This window comes from Perissodus microlepis, chromosome 15 (assembly GCF_051167445.1).
Source record: "Perissodus microlepis isolate ML-2025 ecotype Zambia chromosome 15, ASM5116744v1, whole genome shotgun sequence".
Lineage (NCBI taxonomy): Eukaryota > Metazoa > Chordata > Actinopteri > Cichliformes > Cichlidae > Perissodus > Perissodus microlepis.
Window position 1 is genome coordinate 8,832,861 of NC_140475.1, and position 13,309 is coordinate 8,846,169.

Genomic DNA, 13,309 nt, shown 5'->3' on the forward strand with positions numbered 1-13,309 from the left:
ATACAGTTATTTTACTTTATGGCACAATATTTTGTAAACATAACACAAAGGGTATTTTTTGTATTAGAATTAGTTGTACTTAAAGTCCGCACGTTATTTGATCCAATCCGTTAGTTGGTCCAATCCGAACTGACAGTGAACGCGCAGTCAAAATTCATTAGTCAAAAATGCTTTTTTCCGCTAGTTTTACAACACACACAGTTAAACGTTATATTTAAAAACATATTCGAAGACGTGAAAAACTACTTCAAATGTTTTGAATGTTAAAAATATTTTGTATTTTGTAATATTTCTTATTTGACCTTTTTTCAAAGCTAGAAATGCTTACGGCATATTTTTATACTATTGTTTGTGATCGTGTGTAACAGAGAGCGTACAGAAGCAGGTAATGTTAGTTAAAATCCCATAAAATCCTCCAAACGTCATAAAATGCTGGACCCGCTTCCTGTCACGTGCCCTGCTGCGGCCTGATCATGTGACTCCAGTTGCTAAAAATGAAAGCTTTATGTAGCTGTATGAGATTTGTGGCGCTTGTTTTGATCCTTAATTTATTTTTCCAAGCAAGTTATCAGCTGACCGAGCTGCAGGTAAGGCTGGGCTTTCTAAATGCAATAACTGTAGTCTTTACTTCAATAACTCCGTGGCGCATATATATTACTAATAATACAACAGGTTCTGGTGTAGCTGTGCCAGAAAGGAAATGGCCAGCAAGATTGTTGTTTACAGGTGTCCCCCCCCCTCTTTGTTATGACGTGTAACCACAGGTATGTAACCTGTGTGGCAGGACCATCCTAAACAGCTCTGAGGTCGGTCACTTTTGCTTCTTATCCGCTGGACGGATAGACGGACGTTGCTGTTTGAGAAATGACACCACAAACGACCCTGAACACATCATCGGGTAGGATTTGCTGCTTTCAGGGTCCGTCGGAAACAGAATTTACACCCAAGCTAAGATTTGTTAAGCTCTTTTGTGAATAACTGTTAAAAAAAAAAGAAAATGTAAATGTCTTTTTCTTTCTAGTGACTTCCAATGCTGACTGTGTATTAACTTGTGGGAAAGGTTTCGTCTTCATAATCTCACTAACAGACAGGAGGCTGAGCTGGAGGTGGCAGAATTGGCAGTGCTAGCATTTTCATTAGGAAGTACAGCTCAATTTGGGTTATTTGGAGACACAGTTAGAGAGGCAAAGCTGAGATGGTTTGGATAGTGGGATATATTGGACAAAGGGTGTTGAATGTGGATCTGGCAGGCAGAATAAAAAGAGGAAGACCACAGAAATGATTCATGGATATAATGAAGAAGCACATGCACAGTTGGTAGAGAAGGATGCTAGGGATAGGGTGAGATGGAGGCATTATCTGAACTTTATTTGTGTTTTTTGTTTGTCAGGTTGGATCTGTCCAACTGTTCACTAACTTGTGTGCAGGATCTTCAGGGAGCATCAACAGCTTTCATGATGTAAGAACAGTAAATACAGTTTCACATCTTTTTTTTGCACAAATAATCCTCTCGTCTGCACGCAAAACAACAGAAGCTCCTGCTTGCACATGCTTTTTCTTTGATTGTAAGGTTATTTTTAATTCAAAAGGAAATAACTGCTCTTATCGCTACTCCACAGTTTACATTTCACATGAAAAATTGTAGTAAAAGCCTGTATTGGTGTACCAAGAAAGACAAATGACACATGTGCAGGCGATTCCTCAGAATGATCTTCATTTCTGGCCATTAATAACAACTTTTATCTCCCCTTCTGGCAAGCACTAAAATGATTTAACTTCACAAAAAATAAATATAGCTGAAGCAAATAAGGAAGACACAGGGCGGCTGTGGTTGAGCAATTTCTCTACCAAATGGTTCACATATTGAAGTATCCTTGGGCAAGATGTATCAAAGTTAGACAAAGTGTTTAGGCATGGATACAAGTGCAGTGTGACTGGATGACTGATAGTTGTACTAGAAAGTGCTAGTGTTTTTATCTATGTGGTCGCTCTTTTAAATGCATCCTATAAATGTTTATATTACAGAGACCTCTCGTTCAATCCCATTGTCAACATCAGTCATACAGCTTTTCAAGGATTTAATAAGTTAAACTACATGTAAGTATTTTACCCAAATTATGACAGATTCTCCTCAGTATTAGATTGAGATTTTTTTTTTCTAACTTAATTTCTCTGTAGGATTTTACCACAAAATATAGATTGTCCGGGAAGCAACATATCTTGGGAAAAGGTTAAAATCAAAGAGGGAAATCGCCACTGTGAAGGCCAAAGGAATATATGCAACGAGACTGGACAACTGTGTAAGTTCCTAACTTTTGCTGTGACACATGCCATCTGAAACTACAGTTATATATGTTACACGTGACATCTATTCATACTTGTTGGTAATCCACAGCAATGAACTGTCCAGAGAACTCCCTCTGTGCCCCCTTCGGCCCAGGCTTCTTTGAGTGCAGCTGCGCTGAAAACTTCCGTGGATACAAGTGTCTTCGAGAGGTTGGTTCTGCAAGCAGCTTTATGCAAATCACCTTTTGATGCTAAGCTTTTTGATTATTTAAAGTTGTGCATTTGTTAAAACTGTCCATAGGGGGAGTTCCCAGCTCTGCAAGTATTTGGACCTCTTGCAGCTTCTACGGTTGTGATCTCGGTTCTTCTGTGGGCCACCCAGAGACGTAAAGCCAAATCACTCTAAAGCTGAACCTTAGTCAGCTGGTTTTAATCTCAAACTGACTGTTCTTAAAGGGAAGATACTGATAGGGGAAAATGCTGACAAAGTCTGAGGGGACTTTTACAGGGCTTCTTTTAAATGTGTTTTTATTCATTTTACACCTTTTTGAGGTCGGTTGTATTTTTTGTTTCAAGGAAATTTACACGTTTGACCTCAAAGATGTTTCAGTGCAATTTTAAAGAAAAGATTTGCTCCGCCTTTCAAATATTTTTGTCAAAAATGACCACTATTAGCACATCAATTATATTTGTAAATGTATTTGACTGACACCATGTGATAGAAGGGAAAACACTGTGTTTTACAAAATCCTTCAGAAACTATGTGCACTTACACAAATGCTGTCTTCAGTCCTAAAACCTGTCTGGGCAGACGTGCTGAATTTCCACTTTACTGACAGCAAAGACTAAGTTTGTTTTGATATAAATTTTAACAGTAATAATTAAGAGTGCAAGCTTATTTGACATCTTTAAAAATTATTTTAATAGTCCAATAGGTTAAATTCTTTATTTTTTTTCTATGCAGTTGAGCGACACAAAATCCTTTCTTTTGCAACAAACCTCTTTTTGAAGTGTGATGTTTTTATTTACATCTTTAATTTCAATTTCAGACAAAACACAAAATGTGGAAGATACTTGTCTGTTACAGCCACATTTTGTTTATAGGCCACATGTGCTAAATATCTTGAGATTCAAGGGTAACCTCCGTTGATACTCTTCTCCAGTGAGATTCAGGGTTCTACTAAAGATTTTAAAACAGGATATCTGTTCCTATACTTCAAGTATCATGTTTACATTATGCATATACAGGATTTAATTGTACATTAACTGATTTTCTAGCTGTTAAAATGTTGTGTTCTCCCATTGGGAAAATTCAGTGTTGAAGGGCAGCTCTAGTTGCTCTATGTTCAATACATTGCTTCTGGCTAAATAAGTTGTCTGAATGTTAATGCACTGACTAAATATTGCAACTAATAAATGATTTTTGTAAGGAGAGAGTGCATCTACAGCATGCAGAATATTTCTCCTGGTTTTAACTGAACTCTGTGACGATATATGAGCAGTGAGAACATAAACTCCTAACTGCTTTACCAAAAACTGTAGTATCTGGTTAATGTCTTACTTTTCTTTTGTGTCATTAAACCTAACTTTATGGGAGCCATAACATTTATCTGATGCTTCAACTCCAACTGTAATTAGAATTAAAATTTCTGTCTTGTTTCAAATTGCATGCCATGGTTAATAACTAGTGTTGTGACGCTCAGTTGGATTGTATTGGCAATTAAATGTTCTGTTTCTAATAAACAGTGGGTCTTATAACGTCTAGCACTACTTTTTTTTTTAATAAACAGAACAGTCTTGTCACATTAGGCCAGGAAATATATTTCCATTCATCCAATACTACCATAAAAACACACATGGACTCAATTTAAAAAGCATATGTCACTTCAGATATATATTTATTGCATGCTAAAAGCACAATTTGTTGTGTGTGTACAAGCTCTTGTGCACACAAACTGAGTTGTTCACTGGTCCACGTTTTTGACTCGCAGCACCACAGGGACAGAGGTACACGGGATCATCCCGAGCTCTGTGATGACTAGATCTACGAAATCAGGCGGCGTCACGTCGTAGACCAGGTTAAGAAGGCCGAGAGAGGACTCGTTCTGCCATCCTTCCAGCGGAGTCGTTCCTTTACGGGTTACAATGAGGTCGTCGGGGTCATCTGGAAAGCAAAGATGAGGATAAACTGGTGTATGGAAATAAAGTTGAGCTAAAGGACAAATTGAGCTGAAAGGCTCGCAGACATTTATGTAGCAACTGAACACTTTCCATACCGAGTTCATTAGATACAAAGGAGTCTGTCTGCACCCTGTCGCAGAACTTGTAGGTCTCACAACACACCAGCACAGGCACATTAAAAGCTTTGGCCACCAGAGCTATCTGTGATGTCCCCACTCGAGACATGACGTAACCATTAGCCAGCAGAGCATGAGCGCCAAGGAAAACCTTTGACACCTAGAAGAGAATAAAGAAACTCATTGTGCTTAGAACCAAATATTTTGGGGTTTACTCTAGTGTAGCTCCATGATTACCTCTGGAAGGATGTAAGAGACAGCAGAGATAAGAACATAGGTGCAGCTGATGCCTTTCTGGACCAGGCGCCTCAAGGCCTCCTTGCCCTCTAGCCGAGGCCTGCTGTCCACAACAATAACACGGAATTTTCTGCTCTTCTCAAACGCCTTGCAAAGGATGTGGTTGACCAGTGACGAGCTGTCAGGGAGGAGAGAGGAACATTTAATGTCAGGACAAAAATGCGGAAGGAAGGTTGCATCTAACCAAAACAGGGAAGAGAAAGCGTTAAGAATAAACAATTAAGCAATGCTCGCTAATAAAGAACAGATTTAACAGCTGAAACCAAGTACATGCACGCAGCTTTTAGAGACTTACCATCCATAAACTAGGATAACATCTCCATCACTGATCTTTTGTTTTTCTATGGCGCACTTGGCAATAGCTACACCAGCGAGAATAATCTTCTCATTAATGTAGGACTCGATACAGTTGAGCAGTTTGTTCTTTGCCTAAAAACAAAAGGAAGTGCATGAATTCTCAAGTATCGGAAACTTAAAATGAACCACACAGCGTGCTAAAAGTCTCATTACTTAAACAAAATTATGTGATTGCAAATACACGAGTGTCACTAACCTCGTCTTCTTTACAGTTACTAGGAATATTAGAGATCTCCTTCTTGATGTATTTGATTGCATTACCCATGCTGGCTGACAGAGGGCGACACTGATTCAGAAAACTGAAATAAAAACAAAGCAAAAGGAATGATTTCATGTGTTAAACCAAAAACATGTCAGTAGTGTAGGAAATAATGATGAATGACTAAAATCAGTAATTTTTTCCTTTACCTGATATAAGGTTTTAGCTTGTTGACCAAGTCTCTTGATAGCTCCTCATTTTGAGGTGTAGTGTAGTCCCTTATTACCTGAAGGGAAAAATGAAACACTGGACTTTGACTGGGCCATTACAACATTTCTTTTCCAGTCATTCTGTTGTAGATTTGCTGCTGTGCTTGTGCTTAAGGCCAGACTTTTAGGTGTCAGACAGATGGCCTCACATTGACTTTACAATACTTTTATATACATAGGAGCTCGTAGTAAACTCAGTGACTGCAAAGTGCCCAGGTCCTGTGGCTGTAAAACAAGCCCAGATGCAACTTTGAAAAGCTAAGCTATACCACCATATTCTTTTTAGAAAGAATAAGCTTTCCCTATGACCATACCATACTTGTTCAGTGTTTTTCTAACTGTACTGTCATGAACTCACTGAGGCGTGTAGAGTCTGAGATCTGGTCCTTGAATATTTTTTTTTGCAGCTTCTCTGAGCATTACACGCTCTCAACTTGGTGTGAATTTGCTAGGATGTCCATTCATGGGAATGTCGGCAGGAATTTAGTGAATAATCTTTCTCACTGTGTAATGATGGACTTACAGCCTTATAATCCTTCACAGATTGACAGTTGATTCTTTGAAATCGTTGCTGACTTCTTTCCTCCTTGGCATTGTGTTTACACACACCTGAATGCCTCAGAACAACAAACTGTCAAACCTTCCACTTTTATAAAGATGCTCACACCTACTGATGATCACTTAATAAGGTATATCTGATTACCAGCACCTGGCTACTACTTGCCCTTGTATTTTCAATGGATGCAGTCATGGTACACTCAGTTTTTCACACAGTGCTTCTGGATTTTGACTTCATTAAATAATGACACTGTAATATGTCATGTTCTGTAGTTCATTTGAGATTGTATCTACCTGATTTTAATGACCAGATTCACTTTTACAATGTCCTGATAAGTAAAAACTTGGACCCTCTCCAATACTGGCCGACTTCTTTGTACCTGACTGCAGTCAAACGGTCACTGTGTCAGCCTTAGCCTCGCCCATGAGAGAGGGGACAGTGGGGTTTGAAGAATGAATGGTCTATGTTGGGACTGTACCTGTTTGAAAGCATGCAGCAGGGCGACAGAGCGAGCATTGGATCCTGCAACAATGCCGTGTGAATACTGCAAACCCAGCCTGACAATAGCGGGATGAATCACTGTGGAAGGAATGCTGCAAACCACAAAAGGGTCCGTTAATGAGATTTAAGGAAATCTTAAGAGGTTACATCTTATAACATGACATAAACAACACACTGTAACATACAATTTAAAGTCAGTTTACCTGAGTTGCTGTGTTAGAGGAGCTTTGCGACTGTACTGGTGGAGATGAGAAAACAGGCTGACTTTGTAGCCATAATCTGAGCGCAGCGGGATCTGAAATGCACAAAATGTACACCAGGTCAGAGATAACAGCTGAGTTAATGAGGTGAAAACAGGGAGTCTGTAGACTGTGCTCATTAAGAGTTACATTAAACTTTGAATTCTGTGTAGACCTAATAGAAAGAAAACTGACAAAATTAAAAATTACTGTTATAATAAATTATGACTAACAGAACAGCAGCAAGCAACGGACAGCCTGGTGTTTCAGTGACCACAGCAAACAACACACATACTGTAAAACCTACTTGCCAACTTAACAGCTGTCTACGTGGAAGAGTAAGTTTGTAACAACCAACGATAATGGGTTAAACCGGATTAAGATAACAGGTTAGCAACCGAAACAGAACCAAAAGGAAAAAAAAAAAAAAAAAAGGTTAATGGCACACATTCTGTAAAGCCAGACGCCGATGGCTTATACCTTTTTAGCAGCATAGTGCTCTGGTGTCTGAAAGAAATGTTGGATACAGTCACATGCAATCACAACTGCTGGTTACTGTATGCAAAGCTGCAATGACTTAACCAAATAAAGTTACTTTATTTTGAAGTTACTGTACAAATAATAGGAATTCTATTTATGTACACACCTGACTGACTTTTGTTTAATAAGAGAATGTCTCAGATTTAACTAGTAAAAGCTTAGATTTCCAAAAACGAACCATGCACCTGCAGGAAATGTCACACTTCTGTCCAATATAACATGTTGTAAACATACCAGCAGTGTTTTTTCCATCGACTGAATTTGTTTACAATACAGTATGTTAGATTCAAACATAAAAAATAGTTACTTGAAGCATCCAAGATCAAGCCATTTTCATAAAATAAGTCAAACATTTCCCAATGAATCTATCCATCCTTACAACAAATTAAAAGGTTACTTAGAATCACTATGTATTGTGTGTATTCAGTGTGTCTTGAATCATTTTTAAGGGTTTTCAGAAGTTCCACACAGCAATACTGACCTGTTGCCTTTCCAACTTCTTGGCAAGTTTCTTTAAAACGTCTGGGTTGTCCACTTGAATGTGTTCTGGGAGCCTCTTCACCACTGAAAATGCAAAGAGTGTTAATATTCTCCAGTGTGCTGACGAGCCAAAAAATTCTGCTGGTCGTTTGGGAGATGCTAAATAGCTCTGAGGCCTGTACTGCGAAGCTGGATTTTATGTTATCCAGGTATTTGCACTGTCAAATTTGAAAAAAGACTAAGGCTGCATCCACACGTACACGGGTATTTTTGAAAACGGAGATTTTCCGTTTTTAAAAAAAATCCCATCCACACGTGCAGTTTTAAAAAATATCTCCGTTCACATGTAAACGCCCAAAACGCAATCAAACGTTGTGAAGAACATGCCAAATCCTAGCCGTGTAGAAATGTTGGCCAATTAGACGTCTAGAAGCCTGGGAGGGAAAGAGTAAACAGGATGTAAGCATGTAAAAACTGCAGATAGTAAGATTAACAGCAACAGTATTTTGTCTATATCCGCCATTGTAGAAATTCATCTCATGTAAACAATAACGTGGCGCACAGCGTCATGGCAAAAAAGGCGAACACCTTTGACGTTGCGTGACTAAATCTCCGTTTTCCTCATCCACGCAAAAACGCAAAAACTGAGTTTTCGAAAATCTCCACCCTGGCAGGAGTTTTTAAAAATCTCCATTTTCAGTGAACGAAAACGCAGTTTACGAGTGGACGAAAGGTGCAAACGCATAGAAAAATCTGTGTTTTCAAAAATACCTGTATACGTGTGGATGTGGCCTAAAGCCTACATTCAAATTCTGTGTTTACATTTATTCTTTACTCTTTACCCATGTGTTAATGAAAGAGCTCTCATATTGATAATTCTGTTAACTTGCAGAGTTCTTCCCAGGCTTCAAATAGGTTAAACTTTATCAAGTCTTGTCTAGCCTTACTGACCAAAGCACTTAAAGCTTACACTTTTAATATATTATTACGTTACAGTCATTTTCCCCTCTTACACACTCATATTGATGGTTTGTCTGCAGCAGCTGTATTGCTATCAGTCTGTATTACATGTTTAACATCTTCATATTTTCCCATATTTCAGTACAGGTTCACCTTCCAAAATCAGTCGCTCTACTGCTGATACACTTATTACCATTGTCACCGATATCACATGACCTTGACCTTTACATTTAACACTTCACTGGTACCAAAACCTTGTTGGTTGAAGTTACCACCAGTCAGTCTTGTTTCAGCATATTTTCCTGCAGCCAATCATGAGGCCAACGTTTGACCCTACAACAATCACTGATCACTGTTAGTCTGTATTTATCACAGCCATGCAGCTTCTGTGTTGGCACAAACAGCTTCTCAAAGTTCTACAGGTAGCTGTCTGTTGTTCTAACTTGATTATTTCAAGTTAGATTATCCAAAAGATAAAACTGAACGTGCAAACGTTAGGTGCAACAGCAGTACCTGGCTGCAGATCACTGGGCGGAGCTTTTGGTTTGCTCGTGGCTGCCTGCTGTCCTGTCTCTCCCTTCTTGTTCTGTTTGCTGGCCCTCTCAGCCTCTTGCCGAGCTCTCCTCTCAGCTTTCAGCTCCGCTTTAGTCCTTGCTGGCTTGTCCGCCGGCACAGAAGCCTCCGAGGCAGGCACAGAAACGGGTGCAGTAGCAGGCACTGCTGAAGGAGCTGACAAAGACCATAACAGACACAGATGTTAGGATAAAGAATGAATCACACTGTGCACCCAGATACAACAACACTTGCTGCTGCCTAAATGGGAGGCACCTTTCTGCACTGTGGGTTGTGTTGGGGGCTGGGATGCTGGAGCTGCTGAAGTGACCGGCTTCTTCGCCATCTCATTTTCCTGTGATGCCTTGTCATCTTTTTTCTCTTTGTTTTTTTTCTGCTGTTTCTTCTCTTTCCTCAGCCGTTGCTTTTCCTCCTTGGTTAGGTCTTTGCCTTCACTCTGTCACGTGACAGGAAGAGGCGTCAAGAAAAACCTAACTATTAAGGGAATCATTTATCCACACAAAAGGCTGTAATAAATTTCAAGAAAACACCTAGACTAACCTTTGCGCGTTGGATTTCATCTTTTCTCCCGGGTCCATCTGTAAGACGAGCAACAGAGGATGATAATATTAGATTATTTAGCATTATAACGTACTTCTGTTACTTTTTCCACAAGAGGCGGTGATACTAAGGTCGAGTCTGTTAGCTGCTTTTAGTTTGCACCGTGTCAACGAAATCAGTAACAAAACAAGTGTAGTGCATCATCGTCACAGCACAGTGACAACTAGAAACATGAGTATTGTACATTTTAAAACTACTCGAAAAGATGATGCAATACATTCTCTGTCTACGGCATGAGTACCGTTTACATGCTCTCAACGCTAACGTTAGCAGGTCTAGCATCTGGGAAATTAACTTTGCTACCAGATAATAACAAAGTCTACATAATAAGCGCTGTGAGTATGAGATACTTCTTCGTAACTCCTACAACTAAAGAATAAGAACCAAAAGGAAAAACCAAATGAACTACAGCTATTTACACACTCTGAAACCCACCTATCACTCCACTGTCAGCCATGTTTACGATGCTGCTTCACCTCCTCTTCTGCTGTAGAAACTACTGCCATAGAAACGTATATCGCCCCCTGGTGGATGACGTTGTATGTTGATGAGTATGTACACATTAATATTAAGCATATTGAAAGCATATTGATTTGCTCTCTTGATATTTAGACTGTAGTATTGATAGTTTAATCTTTGCCTTATGCCCATTAAACATTAATACTATTAATACTATTTTCCAAATAGTATTAATGTTTAATGGGTGTTATTAAGGCTCACTCAGTGACATACTGTTATTTATTTTATGTTTAGATTTGATTCTAAAGGCCGAACTTGCTACATCAACAAAAAAATCTAAAACTATCAAACTTCCTACATCATTCAGTCGCCTACTGTGAAAAAGTCTTGAGCATTCCCTTATTTCTTTAAACAAAAAACCTTTTGAGTATTATACATATGAACATTACAAGGGGAAATAAATAAATAGTGTTATGTATATACAGTTTTGGTTACTGCACGTAGAATTAAGTACTGCACAGTGATTGCACAGTAGAGGGAATCACTGTGCAATACATAGAGGGAATATTGAATATTGAAGTGAATATTGGAATATTGATCTGGTCAGTTAAGTAGCAGAGGGGGTTGTTGATCAGTTTGATCTGTTTTGGTGTGAATAAATTCACAACAGGTGCACTAGAGAGAAAACAATGAGACACTCCCATAACAGTAATTATTTTACAGATGGAGGCCACTAACCTTTTTTCCAATTCTGGCATTGAAATGTCACATTGCCAGAAGGCTTGATGTGTCTCCTTGCACAGTCTCAACAGCAAGGAAGAGATTCCAAGAGACAGGCAGTCACTCTAGGAGAACTGGACGAGGTCGTGGAAGGTCCTTAACCCACCAACAGAACTGGTATATGATCCTTTGTCTAACAAGGAACAGGATGAAATGAACTACAAACTACAACCGGGCTGATTAGGAATGTTATATTGGTGACTTTGCTGTAATGAAAAGGGCAAAGGTTCATAATGAAAATCCATCCATCCGTCCATCCATCCATCCATTGGGTAGGAGATATGTAAACCCTGGACAGATTGCCTGTCTATTCCTGATTAAAATGCTGACGTTAAATATCAGTTTACTGTCTATATTATGATCCAGTGAATTACAACTTCAGCATCCTGGCATTTGGTCAGTGATTTCAATAACAGCAGCAGATTTCTGCTGGTTTTGACAAAAGGTTTGAAGTGAAAAAGTTGGTAAGGGATGTGCAGCGCTGTTCTTTGTATGCTTATTTGCATCCCCATTACATCTACATGCTTAGAGGAAGTTTATTTTCATGGAGACAGCTGGAGTGTCATTTTTGTGTGTATATTATCCTCCATCACAAAATAGACTGAAGACAGATTTTATTGTCCCACATTGTAGGAAATTTGGATCAGGTTTCCACCCAGGCTGTATTTATAAAAAATGTTTAAACACACATGAAATATGAATGAAACAAGAACAAAAATACACAGACATAAGCATATGTGCTATTTATAGACCTATACAGTAGAGTGCAAAATAACTGTAAAATTCATGTAAACACTAAAAGAAAAAAGATCTGTCATTTTTTACTGATACATCCCTACCTCATCATTTAAAACTGAGCTTGAAGTTGGGATAAAAGAGATGTATTCTAGCTATAGTCAGGCAGCACAGTGATATTCTAAACCTCAGAGTGGTACTTGGTGTGTAGCTCATATAGTGCAGGGTTATTAGATTGTTGGCTTGCCTCTGCACAGCCTGTTTGTAAATAGTCTGCAGGCATGAGTACACTCCACACCCACACAGAAGGCAACCTAGCTAGAAACAACATATTACTGTATATATACATCATGCATGCTATCCATGGTACTGAATTCTCTGGCCCGGACTGTAATATTAGCTTTTCCCATCTATTCTACACGGTCTATCCCTGCACTGCTACACCTGCGCTCTCTTTCTGTTTAAATAATTTACTAAGTTATACTTTGCTGCCATTTTAGGCCTCATATTTATATCATCTCATACTGGGTCAGAGTCTATTCTGCAGAATAAGGTGGACTCAACTGCTAGACTTAATGTATCTTTGTGTTTTTCCTCGAGTACACAATGGACTGAACGTGAATCAGAATAACAGGAATTCAACACTGTACATCGTCAGTGATCTTTTATTTGGTTTCTAGTCACATATTACCATGAACAATTAATATAGAGCTCCTAAAGAAGATTCACGTTGCATCTGTGCTGTAAAATCTATTCTATTCACCACCTCCAGATTAAGCAGCGCTACACCACAACGTCACTGCGTGTTTGACTCCCAGCCGGTGTGTGCTGACTGAATTCACGGCGCAGTAGCTGGTTGAAGGGGACCAAACCTCACAGAAACACCTGACTTGGTTCCGTTTGACCAGCCACAGCAAGGCGTGTTGCTTCAGCTGCGAGTGGCAGAGCAAGAGGGAGAGCAGGAGGGGAGGGGCAGTCAAGAGGAAAGGTTACAGGGGTAAAGGTCACAGAAAAAGAGGGACTTGAGAAAGACGAAATACGGTAGGAGATGGACATCATCTGCAGGCAGTAAGGGCTGCTGAGTCCTCTTCAGTCTTACCTGATGGAACACACAGAGAGAGAAAAGGAGAAGTTACAGCACAGGAACAAGTGCCTCCATGTTACCAAGCAAATAGTTC

General features: G+C 39.3%; 2 protein-coding genes across 3 annotated transcripts; one reads left to right on the forward strand and one right to left on the reverse strand.

Moving 5' to 3' along the window:
* Window positions 1-454: 454 nt before the first annotated feature.
* atraid (all-trans retinoic acid-induced differentiation factor) lies at window positions 455-4,044 on the forward strand. Its single transcript, XM_084952261.1, has 7 exons — window positions 455-587; window positions 765-898; window positions 1,391-1,459; window positions 2,026-2,097; window positions 2,179-2,300; window positions 2,396-2,496; window positions 2,588-4,044. The coding sequence occupies exons 1-7, from the start codon at window positions 495-497 to the stop codon at window positions 2,690-2,692; spliced, it is 696 nt and encodes a 231-aa protein (XP_084808387.1). The 5' UTR covers window positions 455-494; the 3' UTR covers window positions 2,693-4,044.
* A 108-nt stretch (window positions 4,045-4,152) lies between these two features.
* Window positions 4,153-10,678, reverse strand: eif2b4 (eukaryotic translation initiation factor 2B, subunit 4 delta). Of its 2 annotated transcripts, XM_084952259.1 has the most exons (14): window positions 10,593-10,632; window positions 10,098-10,135; window positions 9,813-9,993; window positions 9,498-9,713; window positions 8,026-8,108; window positions 7,485-7,511; window positions 6,969-7,060; window positions 6,743-6,857; window positions 5,646-5,722; window positions 5,434-5,536; window positions 5,176-5,309; window positions 4,821-4,998; window positions 4,563-4,743; window positions 4,153-4,450 (listed from the first exon to the last, which is right to left on the reverse strand). In XM_084952259.1, the coding sequence occupies exons 1-14, from the start codon at window positions 10,612-10,614 to the stop codon at window positions 4,251-4,253; spliced, it is 1,647 nt and encodes a 548-aa protein (XP_084808385.1). In that variant the 5' UTR covers window positions 10,615-10,632; the 3' UTR covers window positions 4,153-4,250. The 2 variants fall into 2 exon arrangements, with proteins under 2 accessions (XP_084808385.1, XP_084808384.1); XM_084952258.1 differs by lacking the exon at window positions 7,485-7,511 and having other exon boundaries at window positions 10,593-10,678.
* Between the last annotated feature and the right edge of the window lie 2,631 nt (window positions 10,679-13,309).